We start from the raw sequence: 23,790 nt of genomic DNA on the forward strand, positions 1-23,790 counted from the left end.
ACAACAGCAAGCAAATTCCATCTCTTTGTTTAGAAGGATTTACAGGCTTTGGAGTTAATGGAGATTTCTAAGGTTGGCTTTTAAGATGATGGTGTCCTTTGAAGGGCATTTGAGAAAGTTTATCCTTTTCGACAGTAGAGAATTGGTATAATTGTACACTAGGTAGGTGGTGAATGAGTATCAGCATTACATTGAATGGTGAAACAGGATCAAAGGCTGTATGGTCTACTCTTATTTCTATTGTTTACTTTATATTCCTATCATTAGTTGCAGGAGTTTTGTATGAAAAATAGCTGGTGTACTTGTCTATATGTTTTTACGCATCACATTTGATATCATATTGCAAACTACCTAGATTCTGGAAACAAAACTGAATAAATAAAATATATATAATTGAAGTATCTCAAAGGTCACAATCAAGTACTGAAGTGTGGTCACTTATGAATCTCAACAATACAGCTAATTTAAATAGAGCAATGAGTTAAATATGCACTCTGATAAGGGGTAAATATCCAGTCACTTCATGAACTCTCTTGATAAGTTGTGTGAGAATTCAATTAATGGATCTTTTACATATACCTGAACAGACTAATAACATCTCATCCAAATGGCTATGCATAACTTGCTCAATACTACACTCAAGTGTCAGCCTAGATTAACAGCTTCCATTTACATAATGCTTTTAATGCAGCAAAACATCCCAAACACTTCACAGGAGTGCTACCAAACAACATATTGACATTGAGCTATGAGGAAGTATTAAGGCAGATAATCAAACCGTGGTTAGAGAAATAAATAAATAAACAGGGAAACGAGAAGATGTTCAGGGACAGAATTTGAGAATGTAATGCTGGCAGCTGAAGAAACAATCACTAGCTGAAGAGGGATTAAATTTGGGGTTTCTCAAGAGACTGTAAATGAAGATGGGCTAATATCTAAGTACCAAAAACAAAAGAACACATGTTTAAGGTGAGTGGAAGGAGTATTAAAGGTGATCTGAGGGGCAAGTTTTTTTTAAACTACACTGCAACACACTACCAGAGGAGAGAGTGAAAACAGTTACAATTACTATATTTAAAAGACATTTAGAGAGACATACAAGTAGATAAGGCTTAGAAAGATATGGACTAAATGGGATTGATATAGATGGACAGAGAAATATAGAGCACAAAAATGGATCCTTTGGCCCACCAAATCTATATTGATCTAAGAGTACAAGGCTCCAGTAAAACAGAAGGACAAAACTACCAGGGAAATTAGACAATGAGAGTCAGAATTTTAATGAAACGAAATAGAGGTTCCATTTAACCAGGATCAAAACAGGTCAGTAAGCACAGATGTGATTGGTGAAGACACAGGTAGTGGAATTTTGGATAGCAAGTTCATGGAATGAAGAACGAGGAAGGTCAGATAAAAGTGCATTGAATTAGACAAGAGTTGCTGTAACAAGGATATGGATGTTAGTAACAGATCAACTGAGGCAGGAGAGTATTTGGTCAATTCTGAAAAGAGGTGGGCTTAGTGAAGGCACTGGAAGAAAGTATGAAATTGAACTCAAGATTGTGAATAGTTTGATTCAGTTTCAGATACCATGAAGAGAATTTGCGTCACAGGCAAGGAAATTTAATTTGTAACCGAGGCACAAGACCGTGGCTTTGGTCCTCACAAATTTTCCATCCATTCACATGGATTTTCAAAAAACAGAGAAAGCTTATGGAAAGCTCATTCGGTAAGGTAGGAATGGTCGGAGTGAAGATACCAGAATCATAAATGTAACCCTTCTTTTTGGATAAAGTTGAAGGCAATAGCATAGAAATAAGAAATAAAAGAGATCAAGAATTATTTCTCAAAGGACATGAGGAATATCAATATAGAAGTGGAATGGGAAGTAATTGTAGCAATTCTTGACATAAATAAATAAAGACTAAATTGGCAAACGCACTTTCATCTAGTTGGATGATCGTATAGGGCATTGAGGTTCATGAAATAGTCAACCACAGCGGGGACTTGAGGTCAATTTGAGGAGGTAAAACAGATTGCACCCTTAATGCAACTGACTTCTGCAACTCTATTAGTAACCCAGAAATAAAATTGTTTTAAATAAATAATCTAATTACTAAATAAATTTCCCACTAAGACACATTTTCCCGTTTATTAACAACCCCCCCCCATCATACCACCATGCCAGAAACAATTGGAGAATTTGTGTAGTATTTAAAAACACAAGTTACACCTCTTAGAAAAATATGTTCCAAACTAACAGAATCTTTTAAAAATCAGCCTAATATAAAGCAGAGTACTATTTTACTGTTATTTGATCTTTACAATACATAATAATTGGTCAGAGCTACAGTTGAGAAAGATACTAAGGTATTCAATGTCTAAATTAGTACACTGCAGCTGTCAGTGAATATTTGTATTTACATTTAAGAATTTCTTCAGATAAATATTGCCTTCTTCAGAAATGGGACATACACTTCTTCCTGCTAATCTTGGCTGGGTTATCAGCTGTGCCAAGAGCATCACTGTGTTGTTGTCAAGACTCCACAGGCCACACATTTTCTGCAGGTCATCACTAATCTGCTTCCTGCTGGTGTAGAATCTCCCCAACTCTAGTTGTGAAAACTTACTGCTTCTCAAATTCCAATCAGAATCATGACTATCACATGTGAATGAAGCTGGGCAGGGACTAGCAACTGGGATAAAAACTAGGCTTTGAGCAAAGAAATCTCTAACTGAGGCATTGATTAAATAAAGCCAAAATAAATAAAGGATGAGCAGAAAATAAACAAATATTAATACTATATTTTAAAATCATACATCTCAGAATCTAGCCATTATAAATACAAAGTATGTGTGTGTGTGTATTATATACCTGCTATAAACTGGCCCATATTAATAAACACATTTTAAAACAGAGCTCCGAATACCACAGACTTTTCAGAGAATATATTTTTTCTCTGCATGGATGACTACTGGTTCATTTAGAGGATGATCCCGGGGCATTTTGCAGCTAGAAATCAGAGATAGGTGTAACAAACTCACTGTAAGCCACTCTGCTGACCAGCAGGATAGAAGACATGCTGCTGGGATAATAGCAGTGCGAGCTCAGTACGGTAGTATAGCATAGGCAAATCTGATGTTAAATATGAACACTGGAAATTGCAATAGCAAAACAATGATAATAAGACTGACAAATGTTCTTCAGTATTCTGATTCTTATTCCATATAAATGCTAAGATTACGAATCACTGACTGCCAATATTCAGGTGTGGATTTATGCTAACTTCACTGCAATAAAACTGACATTAAAAGGTGCAATTACAGCTGAATGCATCTGAGGGAACACATTCCCTGTCTGGGGTAGTCATTCAAAAGACAACAGAAAGCCAAATGGCACAGAGCAAAAATAAATGCAGATACATTAAAAAAAGGATGTACATTTTTTCTCTAAAAAAAGATCCTCAACTACTTAATATTCTCTTCAGCAGACCCAGGGTGAGAGGATGGGTAGGAAACTGCAGACTTTTTCATGGTTTCTCTGCCAATCCTCATCTGTGGCCAGCTGGTACGATATGCTAGAGCTAGATTGTGATATAAGACACAGCCAAATTTTCATGCTTCCTTTTGACAAGGCACCTCATTCAGTACTGTGTCCAATGTTGAAGCCAAGTTCAGCAGTTAGCTGCCTGAAGAAATACAACTCATGGCTCAGATTCAATTTTTTTTTCTAAATCATGGACACAATGTGCTAAACACGTTAGACTGATGGGTTGCTCCATTATTCCCTAAGTGATTTGCTTGTTTAGTTTTAGCATTAAAAATTATAATCATTTTGCTGCAATGTTCATGCATTCATCAGCAGCCCAGATGAGGTATTTTAACAAAGGCCAAATAAAATAAATTTCAAGAATCCCATATTTCCAAATGGGATGCCCTCTAAATTTCTAAGGAAAGGAAGAAAGTGCAGATGCCCTGATTGTAATCTTCGGAATACCAAATTCAGTAGTGATGTTTCATGTCTGGAAAATTGAAAATGTTACACTCCTATATATAAAAAATACAGGGATAAACTCAGCTACTACAGATCTGTCAGTTTAACTTTAATTGCGTGGAAAGTTTTTGAACCATAACAGGGAAGGAATTAGCAGTCACTTGACAAGTCTGGCTTCAGTTTGAGACAGCCAGTTTTGTTAACGGCAAATTGTGTCCAACTAACTGGAAATAATTTTTTTAAATAACTAAAGAGAAACAGATTGTTGATGAGGAAAATGAAGTTCATATGGATTTGCAAAAGGTAAAGTTACATCTGAAGTGAGCAAATAGGCCTGACGTCAAAATTAAAGTATGACTTTGCAATAGGAAATAAGAGTAATAGTGGAAAGTTATTTGTCAGACTACTGGGAAGAGCACAGAGGAGTCCCAAGGGAGGTAGGGTCAGTGCTAGGGCCATTTTCTGAACATACATTAATGATCTGGACTTCAGGTGTACAGAAAACAAATGTGAAAAGGTAAGAAGAAGCTTTTATGCAGAATATTCCTAGTCACGCTATAGGCCCTATATGATCTTCATTGTCAGCTACTCCAACAACCATGGCTAACATACCATGTGACTTTGAAAGGGCCTGTTACACCTGTAAGTTAGTTTTCAGTGAATGTTACAAGTTAAGCTAGGGTCCTGCTCTCTTACCGTTTACTAACCAGGACCCATCACAAGCACCCCCTTTAACCTCACTGGGGTTTCATTTCCCACACTCCCCATAAACTCACTGGGACTCATCTCAGGAAGTCCAAACTCAGTAAGCCTCGATTTCCCATTCTCACTTGACAGAATTTTTACCCTTCGCCACCTGGATTACAGTATATACCTTGCTCTTCCCATGGCAGGTAAAACAAGGACAGAAGAAAATCTGCTGGAAACAGGGACAGAAGTGAGCAGGCAGAAAGAGAGCGGGAGGGAGTGTGCCATTGAGGAAGGAAAAGGTGAGGGGAGGAGCAGAGCCAGCAAACATGGATAGAACAAGGAATGGCAAAAGATCAATCAAAAGGTACAGAAAAACACTAAATGTCATTCTAAGGGACTTCTAGTAGCTATTTGACACTGTCTAGGCATTTTGTTTTCTTGTGATTAGTATTGAATTCATCTTGTTGAGATGTCTAAGCTCATTTTACAATTCATTTTCAAATTAACTCTTGGCCTCTGCCCAAGCTTCCACAGAATTGATTTCTATGAAAGTAATAAGCAGCTTGGGTTTTTCCCTCCTCCTTTCCTGTGTGAAATAAGATGGTCATATCCAGCTTCTTTGTTGATATCCCAACAAAATCACACAGGCACTTCAGGGACATCGTTAATAGCCCAAAGGTGTTTCCCAATGAGTAAACTTAATTATTAAGCTTTTCACAAACCTTGCGGAGTTTGTATTCCTCTTCCATCTGGCCAATTTCATTCAGGTGGTTCAGCCAAATAGTGACATCCAACCGTTTATACATGTTTTCCTCAGGATGAGTTTCAGTTGACGGAAGGTTTGGGCGCTTTATTGAGAACTGCATACAAGCCTTTACATCAGACACCTGGAGGCGATATGAGTTTAGTGTACAGGTGTAAAAAATGTTTTCATTCTGCAACAAGCATATCTAGATTCATTTATTTATCAGATGTGCATTGAAACATACAGTGAAATGTGTCATTCGCGTCAATCAACGCAACCCAAGGATGTGCTGGGGACAGCCCGCAAGTGCGCAACACTAAACAAAACTGCAATAGAACTACTCTATAAGAGTAAGATGCACAAATCAGAAATATTACTTTCATTAACAAATTCAATCAGGTTAGAAGCTGCTGCTCTTAGCTGGTCTACTGACTAGTGGATTCTGAGGCTCCAATTCAAATTCTATGGTGAGTGAATTAATTTTATTCCTTATTTGGGAAGTTAATTATTTTAAGTCAGTACTAATTTCAACCAGTTCAAACAAATTTGATTCCAGTAAAGCAGCTGATTCTTAATGCCCCTATACAATCACATGGTAAGGATTGATGAGCACAGTGAAACCTGTCACAACTATGTGCAAAAGTTGCTATCTATTAGTGTGTCTTTTTTCCCCACCCTCCTAAAGGCTTAAAGGTAACACCAATAGATAAGGTCAATGGTAAATCAACAAGCTGATTTAGTTATATATAACCTTCAATGTAATATTCTCAAAGATAGCCTTGCTCTCAATAGTAGGTTAATTTCACTTCAAAGATCAAAAATCTGTGAAACATATCAGCTTAGTTTGACTTTTGCATCATCAATTCCATGTTGTACATTTGGTAGTCAACCAGCCAAGCAAATTTACTAACTTCTTTCCTGGTCTGCTGGATTCAAACTATGTAGTTCATACTGATAAGCTCTGTTATGAACATCTATTAAATATCCTTTACAATATGCAATAACTGAGTATTTTAGCAATCACTCCTTTTGGTCCCTCCAGGCAAATCATGGCATCACGACAAGGAAGGGCATTAAGGAGCTGAGAATTTAGATCAAAAGAAAGCACACTTCCTTTCTTGTTTTAACAATGTACTGTGAGCTTTGACTGATGAAGGGATAGATACTTTTGTGTTGTTTACTCTGGTTGGTCATGGTAAGTGATGGTCATGAGAGTTCATCATGTTACTTCCAATTGACCTTTCACTCCTCAAAATTTTTGGCTGATCAAAGATTTCAAAGAATGAAAATATATCAGTTTTTATTTAATTATCTTACAGTTTATCTCCTGGGGTGTTCACGGCATAATCTAGGAGACTAATTTTTAATTCCTGCGGATTGCAGCGCAAAGTGGTAGAGTTAGCACCCACCCATGCTCTGATCATTCCATTGTTTCTTGAGTTTTATGACAGTCACTGATATAAAGCACAGACTCCCTAATTCCATGTACTCCCTTGGAGCTCCACGTGTAAGATATCTGCTTTTTGGCAATCTGGAGTGGTCAAGCAAATTGACCATAAAAGATACTGAAAAGATGCAGATTGCCTTGATTTGCACACTATTTTTCAAAAGAAAGATGCGTAGAAATGTCTCGTATGGTGGTGTTCCCACATTTCCTTCCTGCTAGTAAATGCCAGGGCTCTACTTGGCCTCAGCTATAAACTGCACAGCTGAGATGGTGAGAATTCACCATTTACAAACTCTTGCCAACCTAAAGTACACTCAGCTACTTCGAACCAAACAAAAAAAAACATGGCTACCATAGCAAATGATCTGGCAAATTAGAAATTAATACATGATTAACAAAAAGCATAATGTCCAAACATTAATACATTTAACTGGAATGGAATAGGGAAACACTTTTACAGAATGTATTTAAATAGGTCTCCATAAAGCCACAGATGGTCCAGGCTATAATTCAGGCCAAAGGGATTTCACAAAACACTAAATTAATATGGTGTGTTTTAACACTCAGTGATTGCACTCCTAAAATCAATTAGCAAAATGCAAATTAAATTAGAGAGCAATAGCATCAGACAGCTAACCAAGATGCCCCAAGTCTAACTCTCTGCCTTAAATAATGTGAACTTAGTTATCGGCATTTGGTGAGGTTTCACAGTTTGTTAAAGCTGTTTGATAGAACAGCTTAAAGAGGTGGAGAAAGGAAGGAAAGAAAAACTGTTTTAATCAATTCCAGTGTAAAAGTACACCTTCTACAAGCCAATATGGACTGACATTTAATGGGTGAATTTGTTGGCTCCAATATTTACTCCATTTTCTTTAAAGAAAACATTCTGGATTTCCTGCAAAATTTGAAAACTCTTGAATAGATAAGTCAACAAGATACCTTGACCTGGTGTTGATAAAATGCCTCAACTTATTCTGGTATGAATGTTGTATTCAGACTATGAGCACAACAAATATACTTCAACCTATAAAACACTAACAAATAGGGACAATAAAAAGTTTCTCAATTTGTTAAACAACTTTTTTTCTACCTTCCCCGCCAATTTCTTTGCCCCCTTGAAAGTGATTGCTATTTTGTTTCACCATATCTGCAAGTTCTAATTTTAAATCTAAGTTTTCTGATTGTCACTTGTGTAGTGAATGTGAATCCTACCAACCTGACTGAAGAGCCTAACACGTTCATTCAGTGTTTGGGACTAAAAAGCCAAATTTTCTTTCCTACACTTACAAAAATGTGAAAATGACTCTAGGATTTATCAGCATCAGGAAAACAATCCAGTTTTCGGCTAAGCATTTTAGCCAAACTAAACAAGCATTTATTCCAAAACCATTTCCTCTGAAATGTCCTGTTTGACTGGGGTCCACATACAAAATGATGCAGTTAACTTTAAAATACCCTCAAATATTTACATGCTTGTCTTCAAAGTAAACCACAGTAGAAGCAAATCCTCAATTAAGAGGCACCGGTAAGAAAAATGATCTTGTCAGAACAGATGACAAAGGAAAATTAGGAAAACGGATGAGAATCCTCACAAGAGGGTGGGCAGAAATAATGTCATTATACTCTATAGTCAGGAGTGTACACAAAAACATATGGGGAGACTAAGCACAGTTTGGGCGATCACATCGTTTAATATCCCCTTCAGTCTACAAACACAACCCCATTTTTCGAGTGATCTGTCACTTCAGCTCTCCATCTCGCCTGCACCTTTCTGTCTTGTTACCGAGACCATTACAAACGGTGCCAACATGAGCCTGGGCAAAAAGGATCTGATTTTTCAATTAAGTCAGCTTGCAAACAACACGGTCAATAATTGTAAGTAGTAACTATTTAATGACAACAGTTAATAATCATTCTTTTCTATCCATTTACACACCCTGAACTTATGTTCTTTATTGGTCTCATTGCCATTGTCTTTTTCCTACCAATGTTATCCTTTTGCCAGGCATCTACGCTGTCTTCCACCATCAGATCTTTCCCTCTTTTGCTCTCCTTCCCTTCCTCTGCAGCACTTAAATACTGTTGCTGTATACTTGGGTTGAGTTGTTCTCTGATCTCGGCAATTTAATTGCAAACATTTTGTCACCATGCAAGGAGATACAGCCAGTGCGCTGTTGATTGTGGTGTGTCCTTTTATATACTCTCATATACTCTTCAATCAGCTGATTCGATGTCATTTGAACTGCTGATCTCCATCCCATTTATGAGCTAATGCAGGCAAAATTCCTGACCACAACACATGAAGTTCACCACACAGGCAATCAGTGATCCAGATTTCTTCCCCACAACACAATTGAGTTTCCAAAATGACATCGAATCAGTTGAATGGAAAATTATATCAAGGCCAAGCATTCACAGCACACATCACAATCAACAGCGACCTGACGATGTCTCTTCGCATGGTGATGAAATGTTTGCAAGTAAATTGCCAAGATTGGAGGTCAACTCAACCCAGCCATCAACCACCCGAGCTACACATCTTCTTAATTATTTCCAATTGTTATATTTGTTACTATTACCAATTCTGAATAAATGTCATTGGCCTAGATCTAGAATATTTTTTCTAACCACTTGATATGCTTAATCCTGTTGAGTATTTCCAATATTTTCTGACAGGGACTTCACAGAGGCTGGGTATAAAAGAATGCTACTCAAAGGTTAACCAAAAGTAGTCTTTGGGCTGTAAAGCATTCTATGCAGTTTGATGTCATCCGTGTAGGAAAGTAGAGCCTGTTTGAGTTGTGCTGTGACCTATTCAGGACTCTCTGCAGCAGAGCCCCCAGTGACAGATCTTAAATGCAGTTGTATTCTATCTAGTGGTTACTTATGCTAATGATGCAGAGGTTTAGGATTCCAACTGCGCTGAAAAGAAATTAATTAGAATTCAAGCATCCTATTACTATCTTGCAGACCCGTGGACATTTTGAGAGCATTAAAGACGTGAATATAACAGAGCTTCTCAAATCAGAAATGAGTATCAATTTGTCGAATGGATGCAGTCAGTTTTCAAATAGTTTTAACAGCACAGGCTATTAAAGACCATTTAAACACGGGCCCAACACATTATTCAGTTTTTATTTCCATTCAGTAATAATCAGAGGTTTTCTTAACAGAAGGAGCATTGTATCTCTCTTATTTCTGCAAAAAATAGCATCTAGTAAATTATTTCCTTCTTGCTTCTCCCTTGCCGGTTGATGATCCTCCCCCACTGTAACTACATTTCTCTGGATGATGAAAATAGGGAGAAGTGCACAATATGTTGGAAATTAAGTCAGTATTTTCAAGATTCCCAGAGTTTAAAATAATGATCTGTCCTATGCATTGATCCTTGCTGTTGCTGCTCATGTTGAAAAGAATCTTCTCTTTGGAGATCTTCCTTTTTAAAATGAGCCAAGTTAAATTAAATGATTTAATCAAAAAATAATCTGTGAAAAGCATGGGATTGTGCATAGGGTTTTAGTAACAATACAAATTAAAATAATCTCTAAATTTAGAAAACAGACTGTATAGCAAATGAATAGGCCATAGTGTCTGTGCCAAGCATGATGCTAATGGTAACTAATCCAATTTGCTAGCACACAGTCTATATCTCTGCATTCCCTACCTGCTCCTACATACTAGATTTCTAACTTTCCCAAGTTCTGATAAAAGATTATTAACCTCCCTCAATGGATGCCGTTTGACCAGTTGAACATTTTCATGAATTGATAATTTTATAATTTTCTCTGTTGTGTTGCAAATCGCAAGTCAATACTCACATCTAATTACCTATATCTGAGTCTCAAGAATGATCTGCAGAACAGGAGACTTGGGAAGTATCTCAAATATAAATATACTTAATTTATATTTTCACATTCCAGTTTCAAAATGGACAATGAGTGGGGGCTGGGAAATTGAGTTCGGAAGAATCTCAATGCCAACAATATCCCCATTGTCCTTACAAACCAGACCCCTTTTCACCCACAGTCCATTCACAAGGGTCACTGTGTATAGGACAAACTGCTCTGAAAACAATTACTGCCAGAGATATACTGACTGATCATGGTCTGTTACCAATTTGTGTAAAAGCTGGCTGTAAAGAAACTGCTAATTGATTTTTTCCAAATGCTCATGCATCCCAAAATGTACTGCAATTCAGCTTAACAAAACTGACTTTCTAATATTTCTAAAAGATCAAAAAAACATTTAAAACAGAAGAAAATAAAAGAACCTTTCTTGCAACTTTAAAAGCACTTTTTCCCATAGCAAAATATCCTTGACTATGAAAGCATCATGGTAATCTAAATACAATTAGTTTGGAACCTATTTTCACATTTTTACATTACAATGTGACACGTGGTAAATAACTTGTGAAGCCGGAAAAGTATCAAAACTATCTCAGACTGTCTCGGATGGTGCTAAGCTCAATCTGCTGTATTTAATAATGTACCTGGTCCTTTTGATGAGTCTCAGTGCAATATTTCCATTGTTGAAAAACTTCACTGAGTTTATCAAGTCCACCACGGTGGAAGTGGAAGATCTTGTACTGGCTTTCTCGGCTCGCGATGACAAGTTGTCCGCACGTGCATGCTTCATCACTAAGAAAAATACATTTAAGATACATAATATTACGTAGTTTCTGTAACTCCCTCTATTAGATTTCTCTTCAGCTACGTGTGTGCATTCATTTTTAAGTTAAGAGATGATCATTTGAATGGACTGAGATGTCAAAACCTGATGTGGAAGCTAGTCGGACTTCACAATTTACAAGATGGAAATTTATGGAGGGGAATTGCCTTTAGATCCATTAAGAACAAAATAATATTTTCAAGTATAATTCTATGCTGGATAACCAATGTCCTACTGGCAGAATACATTGTATGATATAAAACAAAATTCTGTATTTATTGGAAAAACAAAATACGGTATAATAACTTGGAAATGTGCAGCATATCACTGAATGCTGGTGGTGAAAGCTGAACACGAATATTTGGGCTTATAAACTTTATAGAAGTGCAATCTACAAAGACCTAAAGACCGAAGGCTTCTAGGTATTTCTGCTTTTAAATGTACTACTTATGCATCATAATATTCAATATACTATCTCATACAGAACAAAATGAATTTGAATGTGCAAAGATATAAACCAAATCGGCAACACTGCTACAATGTCGTGCATAAGAAATTCAGATAATCACACATAATACAAAGAAAAGCTCGAACGGGGCGAGAAGAATGTTTGACATGCAGTTTTTGTCAAATGGATTATAAGTAGCTTAGCAAAATGCTGTACTATTCAAGAAACACTTTTACAGGAAAATGTTTTTGCAATCCATTAAGAGTGTCTTGTTATTCAGGTACTCCTATACTTAAGAGGAAATCTAACCTTTCCTTTCATTACTTCTACAGTATTCAGATAGGTAACTACTCTGAAGTACCAACTACAAAGTGACAGAGCAGTGAAAGTGTTTATTGATTGAGAAGCATACTATGTAATCTTTACTTTCTTTATAACACAGTCACATGAAACCAAGTAGACTAATGATGTACTTGAAGAAATGAAATTTGCACTCTAGAGGCAATTACAGAGACTGTTGCAATCCAAACTTCTACTTTAAAATGAAAAAGCATTTAAATGCATTTTCCTACAATTACTGAACATTTAAAGCAAAGTGTTGATGATATTTGCAGAGACTTTGAAATATTTGAAATGGTGCATTATGCATTTTAGTTAAGTATATTCCTTTAAATGAAATATGATCTTTCAGTTTCATTAACGTACATGGGTGTCACTTTTGTATTATGTTGGAGATAAAATCTCAGGAATTCACTTTTGTTTTGCGATTTTTTAGCCCTCATAGACTGAAATAGTAACTATACTAAATGAATAATTAAATGCTTTATTTTTAGAATAAAGTATTTGGTTGTTTCTTATTCATTCTCTATTTTACTATGATTTTCAATTCTCCTATAAAAAGCTGTATTTTAAATGCTTTCTTTTTCCATCCCCCAAAATAGAGAGTGAAAGCAGTATCACTTGCAATCACAATGAACCAAAAGTATGAATTTAACATGAAGCAGGAAATGTACATCATCTAATAACATAATGCCAAAGCTGCTAGATAACTGGGACTCCTGCAAGTTCTTTGGGGAACTGAAGACTATTTTTAGCACTCATGGTCAGAAAAGATAAACTAAACTATTTACTGTGAAAATACAGAACTTGTACATTTTAAAAACTACAAAGAACACTAGGTGCTGAATGGCATTAATTCATAAAACAGCATGACAGTAATTCCATAGAACTATGGTGTTATCAGAAGGCCACTTTCATATTCTTATCATCTTGTGCATCAGCAGGAAGACCATTATAATTAGATGTTAATGCATTCCAGTGTCACAAGGGGTATGCAAAGTAAGCAAAACAAGAATAAAGGAAGAAAGCAATTAAAAAAAACACATCAATGCTTTCCTTCAAAGCCAGAGTTGACATTTCCTCAAGCTGGCATTTAATACATCAAAATTGCATAAAGTAACCTTTTCCAAATCATTCAATTGTCAAATTCATATCAATATATATATTTTAGTATTACAATACCCAATTTCTGGGTTAAATGATTTATTTAACTCCACCTAAAATGATTAAATAATTACAAGAATTAATACTTCAATTACTCTAATTATTTTCATCTCAAAGATATTTCAATTTGTTATGGTAGAAAATAAGCTGTATCCAACTGAGCAACTGTTTCTACTAAAGATTACCAGTGAATCACTCAAGTTTGGGTGACACCCTTCACCCTGCCTCCTTAGTGATAATAACTGCATCCTGTTGGTTCATTTCCACTGATATCACAAACTCAAAATTACTTGTTTTTAGTTCATGCATTAGGCAAAAAGTAGTAAACTATGTGGACATGGCCCGATTTAATTTATACATCAACAAAATACTCTAAAGTGGTAATGAATTACTAAGTAGTATCTGCAAAACTTAACTTTCAATGGCAGGTAACTCCCAGAATTTATCAGCTAAATAGAATGCATATCATTGTATGAATTTCAATATTGTTTTGGGTCTTCAAAGAGATGAGAAATTGAAAGTATATTAACTACTTTACTAACTTTAGTGAAGCCCTTCTCAATGAGTACAGGCTTTATTCATCTGTTACAAATTGTTATAAAATAGCCTCTGTCTGCTTTTGATTATTATTATCTGTTTTTAATTGTTGTTTAGCCAAAATAGGCCCAGTGAAGGTCAATTATCCTTTCTTTTTAGAAAACATAAAAGAGAAGAAATTGATGAATCCCGAAGTGCAGTCATAAAAATTTAGAATGTGAAAATTATTTACTTATTATTCATTTGTATCACATATTGCATCAGATTCTGATTCTCTTTTATGATAGGAAATAAAGACATTAACAAATATAAATGAAACAATAATTAAATAATTATATTATTGTTATTCCAGTAAGTCTGTCCCACATACAAGGAAGTCTTCAGAGTTCTGTCACAGGGTTCCATATATAATGAGTTCAATCGAAGGGGAAATCATTAAGTAAAAGATAATGATTTTTATTCATGTATTTAGTAAACAATACTCTTTGTTCCTGATGCGGTCCATTTCCAAAACAAAGCTAATCATATATAGTGCATCTATTCCAATGGAAAAAAATAAATTCCAAGTCATTATTTATCATTATTGTTAATCTCAAGGAAGCATCTCTAAATATAAATACTGACAAGAATACAATCTATTCCAAAAGAAGAATTAAGAATCAACTGCCAGCATGAGTTCTGGATCAATTTAACATGAAGGAACAAACATAACAATTCTCCTAGTACTACTTCAACAGCTGAAGGATTAAGCAAGCAGCATCTATTAATGACATGATAACACATACATTACAATAGGTTTCAAAATGCAGGCTTTACCACACCTTCATGCAGCACAGGCAGTAGTATCTTCCTTATCAGAACTGCCAATTAGGCCCACAGAGCATGTTGGAGTTATTCCAGGTAACAATCCAAACAGGATTATAGAGAGCATCTTTTGGTTAAACTGTTTTGAGCTTCTCTTTAGAGATGAAATATTCATATGGGAGAAAAAGAGAGAAAAAAATAATAAATGGAGAAATTCCTTATATTAATGGGAGCTAGATTTCTAACCTGAAAAAAAGGCGCAGTGATCGCATTTGGCTCAAATCAACTCTAAAAACACCATAGAGTTGCTCAAGTGCCAACACCTTCTGCTGCTCTTCCCATTTTGTGTTATGCGGTTGTGTGCAATTCTCAGAAAACTGCAAAGTGTACCCTGCATCAGAGGAGTGGTCTGAGATGGAGCTCGCCAAATGAGCCATATGTTCTTCGCACATCTCTCTGTATAATGAGGAAAAAGGGGAAAAAGTGATTATTAAAGAATATTTTCTTCAGTAAAATTGCAGTGTTTAGTTGAGAAACAGCAACAGGCAAAATAATTATTGTAAATTTACTATTCAAAAATTACTTTATGCAAAGCATTTTAACTAATAGTCAAGTTAGCTATCAGTAATCTATATACTACTAATTAAAATTAATAATTTCAACAGTTATTCTTATTATGGTCAAACCTCATTAAAAAATAATCCAAGAAGATCTCAATCATCCAGAGTGAGTACATTGAAAGATATTATATCTCAACAAAACAGATTGAATATTATTAGATGACTAGCATCATTCCTCAGGTTCAAATGAATATCACCCCTTTCAATGATGGGTGCAGCAGTCCTATTTAGTAAAAACTCTTTACCAAGTTATTAATAACTTGCAGCTTAAAACAGATGAAACCTCCAAAACCTATAGGAACATGCACTCAAAAATATTTTTTCCCTAACAAAACAAAATTATGTTTGATCTGAAGACATGTTTATAAGTAGAATTGTAGAATCAGAGGTTACACCCAACATTCATATTCCACACTAAAACATTCCAGTGCAACACATTAGTAAGTTTATTAAAATATGGTGCAAAAAAAATGAATAATAATAAATACGTGAACCGCCTCTCCAACACCCACCACCACCCTCCCAAAGCTCCAATAGGTTACCTTAAAATTAGTAAAGAAAATAAAGTCAAAGAATTTGCAAACAGAATTTAAGACTGCTGCTGCAATTACTCATTGCTGCAAATCATGCGTTAAGTTCCTTACATTGATATGGTCACTAATGAAGAGAAGAGATCAGCAATTGAGCTTCCTGCAGGAAAGATTCACATATTTGGGCATCTGCATAGCTTTTCTCATTGGACTAGAACTTTGAGAAATCTTGGAATTTCAGAGTGGCAATTTTCTTGCTCTAAATGCCAGAGTTTGTAATTCCCCTACAAACTCTGGTTCAGGAGTTCACTGGCTGTTCTTCATCAGCCATTTCATGACTGCTCTAACACAGGAGTCATAGAGTCAAACAGCATTGAAACAGATTCTTTAGCTCAGCATGTCCATGCTGATTGTGTTGCCCAGCATGCTAGTCCCATCTGCCTGTGTTTGGCTCATAGCCCTCTAAATCTCTCCTATCCATGTACTTATCTAGATGGTTTTTAAATGTTGCCAACGTGCTCAACCACGGTTTCTAGTGCTCAGTACAAATTCACACCACCCTTTACATGAAAAGGTTGCCCATGATGGCCCTTGAAATTTCTCACCTCTGATTTTAAACATATGCCCTCTTGTTTTCAGCACCCTCACCGTGGGAAAAAGACTATGTGCCTTCACCTTGTCTATGCCCTTCATGAACTTATGTACCTCAATCTTCCAGGGGATAAAGTCCTAGTCTATGTCGTCTCCCAATGTAACTCAGGCTCCAAGGTCCAGGGAACATCTGGGAAATCTTTTCTATATTCTTTCAAGTTTAATAAAATCTTTCCTATAACAAGGTAACCAAAACTGTACACAATACTCCTCACCAATATCTTATTTAACTGCAGCATAACTTCGCAACTCCTATATTCAATGTCCTGACTGATGAAGGCACCCTCTGTTCCCCTGTCTCAAGGGCCCTACCATTCACTGTGTAAGTCCCACCCTGGTCTAACCTCACAAAATGCAATACCTCACATTTATCTGAATTGAAATCCACTTGCCAATCCTTGGCCTACATCTAGCTGATCAACAGCTCTCTGTAAGTTTTAATTAAACTTCAACATCCACACCACCACCTATTTTAATAACATAGACTCATCATGACATTCCTTGTATTAATAGGAGCTAGATTTCTAACCTAAAAAAGGTGCAGTGATTGCATTTGGCACAAATCAAATCTTAAAAAGAACATTGAGCTGCTCAAGTGCGATCTTCTGAAAACCCATTACAATTCCTTAGGACTAAGTACTAGAACTGACACAGGAACAATGAATCCATTCATTTCAATGGGAAATAATGTTTGCCAACCAGGTAAAAATATTAAGCATTTTACAATTTTAAAAAGTACTTTGAGTCAAATGTTAATAAACAGTAGATCCTAAGAAATTGAAAGAGTTTAACTAATTTTCTTTAAATAGCTTTTGAATGTCTATTTCTGAACACTGGGTGCTGTTTAGAACCAGTGTTAAGCACTTTTTCTTTTGCCCATGTGGGCAGGCTTGTTCTAGACATTTATGCATGCAAAGCTTTGCCAAGGACATTAAACTGATACAACAGTAAACTGAGAATGGAGTACCCACAGAAGTTAGTGTTTACCATGCATGACTGCAGTGAGCATGAGCAGCTTAATATTTCATGGTATTCATTCATGACTGGATACTGTATATATTCAATTAGTATAAATATGGCTAGTGTGTGGATGAGTATTCAATGAAATGAAAGAATATCAGCAAGAGTATGGGTTACTGTAAAAAACATATGCTGATTTTCAGATAACTTGCGACTTTTTGTATTTTACTGCAACACTGGCTCACCGACACAATGCCACATGCCTAGTTCCTGATCATGAGTCATCACAAGTGAAAGATACAGAATGGAAGTTACAGGATATTATACAAAAGGCTTTTTTCTCCTCCCCGCCCCCACATAGCTCTTACAAGCCAAGTACAAAATCAAGCAAAGTCACTCTGGAAAAATTTGTGCATATTGGTTACTAGATAACTTGGAAGGGGGAATAGGAAGGGGGAGAAACTGAAAGATTAAGAGTTCTCAAACTATAATTCAGTAATTGTCAACCATTAGGCAATCACATAATATAGATATAAAAGGTATTTCCCTCCTATATTCAGAGCAGTATTCATTGTTTAAATTATTGTAAACAAATTTGCAGAAACCAGGATGTACACTAATTTCAACATTGCCTTGTCAGTTTATCATTGTAAAGTCACAATCTGAGATTGGAAGCTTTGTCACCAGAATTTTGCCTTAGGGTAATTCAATAATAGTAAGGGTATGTTGTGCAACATAACAGTTTCCTTCACATGTGATGAGAAAACCCATAATAGCTTGTTAATAAACAGATGGAATCATACAGCAGAGAAGTTTCCTCAGTAGTTCTCTCTTGATACCTTGGGAATATTTCTTTAAGTATGCTGTTGACAAGTAATGAAATATATGCTTTGTAAGCTTCCAGTGAAAAAAGATACTTGAATAAACACCAAGTGGCCACTTTATTAGGTACCTTCTATACCTAATAAAATGGCCGCTGAGTGGATGTCATGGTCTTCTGCTGTAGCCCATCCACTTCAAGGTTTGATGTGTTGTACTTTGAGATGCTTTTCAGCACATCACTGTTGTAATTCTTGGTTATTTGAGTTACTGTCACCGTCTTGTCAGTTTGAACCAGTCTAGCCATTATTTTCCGATCTCTCTCATTAACAAGGCATTTTCATCCACAAAACAGCCAATCACTGGATGTTTATTTGTGTCTCACACCATTTGTATAAACTCTAGAGACTGTCAAGTGTGAAAATCCCAGGAGATAGCAGTTTCTGAGATACTCAAACCACCCCCTCTGGTACCAGCAATCATTCCATGGTCAAGGATTTTTATTTACCTCCATCTGTTGATAATCACTTACTTACTACAGTACCACTTAGCCTACGAAGTCCATGCCAGGTCAAGCAGAGCATCAGTCTAATTCCCCTCTGCAGCTTGGCAATTTATTCACTCTCAAAATGCTCAGCAATTTCCCCTTCTGATTTTCCTTTTGCCAATTAATTGCACCAGGGAACAATTTACATTCACCAATTAGTCTACCAGCACATTGAGATGTAGGAGGGCAACCAGAAAAAAAATTCGTCCTGAGGAGTAAGTACAAATTTCACACAGACTGACCCAAAGTTAGAATCAATCCTGGTGTCCCAGGAACCTTGGAGCTGTATTAAACAAAGGGCTTGTTCATGCACTGTACTTTGTGGAGTCTATTTTGCCTGTCATTTAGCAGCCCATCCCTGAATGCTTTGTGGATTTTGCTATATATAGTAGTAGATTGCTTCATTTGTTAAGGAGGCTTGAATAGAATTGAACATTGCACAATCATCAGTGAGCACCTGTACCTCTGGCCTTGTAATGGAAGGAAGATCATTGATGAAGTAGTTGAACACATTGAGTCTGTAGCCCTGAAGAATTCCGTCCCTAATGTATTGACTCTGGGATAATTACTAGCAGCAACCACAACCATTTTCCATTGTGTGAAAGTGACCTCCCATTCAAGGGTTGCGCCTTGATACAATCTCACTTGAGTTTTATCAGGGAATCTTGATGTAATATACAATCAAATTCTGTCCTAGAGAGATGGCTGGTCTCTCTCACATTTATTCTAGGAATGCAACACTTTGATCCACATTTGAACCAAGGCTGAGATGAGTTCTGGAGCCAAGTGGTCCTGGCAAAACCTACGCTAGGTATTAACAAGCAGGTAATCCATCATCAGCTGATGACTGAGAGAAGATTACTTTGGAAGTAATTACTCTTTACGAGTCTGTGGTGGCCAGTGCTATCATGTTTGCTGTTGTGTGCTGGGGCAGCAGGCTGAGGGTAGCAGACACCAACAGAATCAACAAACTCATTTGTAAGGCCAGTGATGTTGTGGGGATGGAACTGGACTCTCTGACGGTGGTGTCTGAAAAGAGGATGCTGTCTAAGTTGCATGCCATCTTGGTCAATGTCTCCCATCCACTACATAATGTACTGGGTGGGCACAGGAGTACATTCAGCCAGAGACTCATTCCTCCCAGATGCAACACAGGGCATCATAGGAAGTCATTCCTGCCTGTGGCCATCAAACTTTACAACTCCTCCCTTGGAGGGTCAGACACCCTGAGCCGATAGGCTGGTCCTGGACTTATTTCATAATTTACTGGCATAATTTACATATTATTATTTAACTATTTATGGTTCTATTACTATTTATTATTTATGGTGCAACTGTAATGAAAACCAATTTCCCTTGGGATCAATAAAGTATGACTATGACTATTTGTGAACATGATGTTCATGGGGAATGTTTTCATATTGTTGGGTAAATGCAGGTGTTGTTGCTGTACTGGAACAGCTTCAATAGAGACACACCTAGTTCTGGAACAAGGGCCTCCAGTACTGCAGCTAGAATGTTACCTGGTCCTATGGCTTTTGCAGTTTCAGGTACTCTCAGCATGCAATAAATCAAACTGGCCAAAGACTGGCTTCTGTAACAGTGGGATCGTCTGCTGATCACTTCTGGGTCAACGTGGCCACAAATGCTTCAGCTTCATTTTGGCACTCACGTGCTTTGCCCCGTCATCACTGAGGATGCAGGAGTTCTTGCAGCTTCCTATTCCCATTTGCCATTTAACTGCACAGCAGTAAGTTTATGATTAGGGCCAGTGTATACGGGCTGAAGCACAGCAGACTGGTAAGGGGAGTTTGAGAACAAATAACAGTGGTACTTCTGCGTGAAAAGGATTGAACAGGGTGTAAACATTATGAAATAGACACTATCAAGAGACCTGATAACAGAGTGGAAATGGGACTGCAATCTCAGCTCAAGACCAAGTAGACTGTTCAGCTTGTGTGTAACTTCAGAGTAACTGCAAAGTATACTTAAGACAAAGGTCAATAGATTTTAGATTCAAGGGATTTAAAGAGATCTGGGTTGGTGATAGAAGGTGGTGCCAAGGTGAAATATCAGTCATGATCTTATTAAATGGTGGAGTAAGCCTGACAGGCCAGAAGGTCTACTCCTGCTTTCACTCTTGTGTTCTAAGAATAGCTGACCCTATGATCCCTACAGCCTTCTATGGCATTCAGCTAAGATCATGGATTATCCTTTGTATGGTCCACTTGGCTACCAATTTTCCATTTCCACCCATTCCTGTAATGTCTTACGATTCTCCCAGTCCATGTACCCTTAAATTATATCTCTTCCAAGACTGGATATAGGAAAATTAGTGTCACAACTGAATTGAACCGAAAGGTTTAGTCAAGGTAGAGCTGAGTAGTTTTAGCAAACATGTGAAATTGAAATTGACATTGAGGGGCAGCAAGTAGGTAAGAAATGGAAGGTAGCCAATGATAGCTGGTTTTCAGCAAAATGTTTTCACCCCAAAGCAAAGTTGTGTGTAACCATTTTCTTTATATTCTCTCTGCTTATAAGCACCAATCCAAAGGCCTAACTGTTAAGTTTCCTGGTTTTCCCCAAACATGCTGCTATTCCTTAATCTTCAGATAAGGTAATATTGAAACCATCTGATTATATCTTTCAGAAATAATACTGTGATTTTATACCACTTTATACAATCCTTTTTACTTATTATATATGATGTTGTGCCCTGCTTCAATCATGTGTCATCTAGTAGATAGACCAAAAGTAAGTTCAGTTGTTTTGGAATCAAGAAATATGTCTTTGACATTATTTCTTGAGACAAAATCTTCAGTAAGATATTTAAAGCTGTTATAATAATGTTACTTGATATTCCTGGTGACAGTACCTGCTTTCTGCATCAAGAAACACAGATCTGTTACTCTCTGCCAATGGGTCAGCAATTGGAGAGAGGCATAATGGAGAGGAGAAAGAGTCAGAGTCCGACCCAATCACGCTGTCCCTGCTGACATCATCGGCAGTAAGATCATACGTTGCCTCATGCTGTTCTTGTTCCCACTTATTATTAGCCTCATCCTGATATTGTGCTGGAACCTCCAGATCTTTTCGGTCATCACGGCAAGTTAATGATGAAGCAATTTCTGAAGTATTTTCCGAATCATTGTGAACTTGCAGCAATGGTCCATGAGTGCTGTGCAAACTGAGGGAATGCTGTGATTCATTCTGCTGTGTCTCTGGTGAACCAATGTACATGGAGTTAGTTATGTTCTGTGACACAGTTATAATCTCATCATCCTCTGGCGAAGTCGAAGCTTGTTTTTGTGTTATATTGTTTTGAGGTTGGTGCACAACAGTGGAACGTGCATGCCGGCATCTCCTACGATGTACTTTTCGTACTGGAGAACTCTCAGGAGTGATATACCTTAAAGCCTCCTCATCTTGTCGTTGGATACGAGTGTTTGGGATCCAGGTGACAATAAGAGTAGTTCCCAGTAATTCATCTTTTTCCAAGTGTATGCATAAGTATCCTGGATATGAAGATGGGGACAAGAAGAAGAGAAGCTAAATAAAATATTTTAAATGAAATTATAAATGCAAAGACATAAGCTATTGATCTATAATAAATTCTTTCCATATGTACTGCATTAACAAACCTAACTTAGCTATAACATTTGTCTTGTCAAGTAAAGGAAGATGAATCATATGCAAACTTTAAAATTAATATCCATATCTCAGAAGTAAAGAAAAACAGATGTTTTTATATAACATTTAATACTCTGTTCTGTACAAGATACAATCTTCCCAATTCTCTCCCCATGATATATTAAAAAATACATACTCTGTAACACAGAATTGGGCCACATCACTGTTTATTTTCCATAAAAAACCTTTTACAACAAATTTTCATCTTAGCTAATCACATAATCATTTGTTCTTATAATTGTCACATACTTAATTAGCTTTCCATAAATGTATTTAAGTTATTAAACTCATCTGTTCCTTCTTGCAGTACACTTACCTATATGATCATTTTCTAGGTAGAGAAGCTATTCCCAAAATCCTATTTGGATTTATTAATGACCATCTTATATTTATAGTCCCCGATTCTGATCCTGATCCCTGTCACAGATCTACCATGTTAATTTGCCCACCATTTTCATGACCATAATATCCCAACTGATGGAATCATCACTGTATACCTTGACTATACTCTCTCTAGCAACTCCTTAATAATATGGAAGTATTCTAAAATCTATACCAACCTGAAAAAACATTATTAAATCAATGATTGATTTTATTTGGTTTTAACTGATAACTTTTACAAAAGGTAGTGGATTCGGCCCAATACATCACAGGTAAAGCCCTCTCTTCCATTGAGCATATCTATGTGAAACATTGCTGTAGAAAAGCAGCATCCATCATCAAAAATTGTCACCACCCAGGCCATGCTCTTTTCCCACTTCTGCCATCAGGTAGAAGGTACAAGTGCAATAGGGCTCACACCACCAGGTTCAAGAACAGTTACTACCCCTCAACCATCAGACTCTTGAACAAAAGGGGTTAAAAGGCGAATAATGTGAGCTGCCTGGATGACTATCACCCAGTAGCACTCACATCTACAGTGATGAAAAGCTTTGAGAGCTTGGTCATGACTAGACTGAACTCCTGCCTCAGCAAGGACCTGGACCCACTGCAATTTGCCTATCACCACAGTAGGTCAACGGCAGACACAATCTCAATGGCTCTCCACACAGCCTTAGACCACATGGACAAAACAAACACAGGATGCTGTTCATCGACTATGCTGTTCAGCATTTAACACCATTGTTTCCACAATCC

At 36.8% G+C, this 23,790-nt stretch overlaps 1 protein-coding gene across 4 annotated transcripts in view; it reads right to left on the reverse strand.

The window, feature by feature from the left end:
* tbc1d16 (TBC1 domain family, member 16) overlaps nucleotides 1–23,790 on the reverse strand; it is a 126,197-nt gene that overhangs the window by 39,444 nt on the left and 62,963 nt on the right. For 3 of the 4 annotated variants that reach the window (XM_072242706.1, XM_072242705.1, XM_072242704.1), the window contains exons 3-6: nucleotides 21,839–22,478; nucleotides 15,083–15,292; nucleotides 11,366–11,513; nucleotides 5,407–5,571 (exon numbers count right to left, since the gene is read on the reverse strand). In XM_072242706.1, the coding sequence (XP_072098807.1) occupies nucleotides 5,407–5,571; nucleotides 11,366–11,513; nucleotides 15,083–15,292; nucleotides 21,839–22,478 (1,163 nt within the window). The remainder of the gene's footprint in view (nucleotides 1–5,406; nucleotides 5,572–11,365; nucleotides 11,514–15,082; nucleotides 15,293–21,838; nucleotides 22,479–23,790) is intronic. The other variant, XM_072242707.1, reaches the window with a different exon arrangement.

This window comes from Mobula birostris, chromosome 24 (genome assembly GCF_030028105.1).
Source record: "Mobula birostris isolate sMobBir1 chromosome 24, sMobBir1.hap1, whole genome shotgun sequence".
NCBI classification, from domain to species: domain Eukaryota; kingdom Metazoa; phylum Chordata; class Chondrichthyes; order Myliobatiformes; family Myliobatidae; genus Mobula; species Mobula birostris.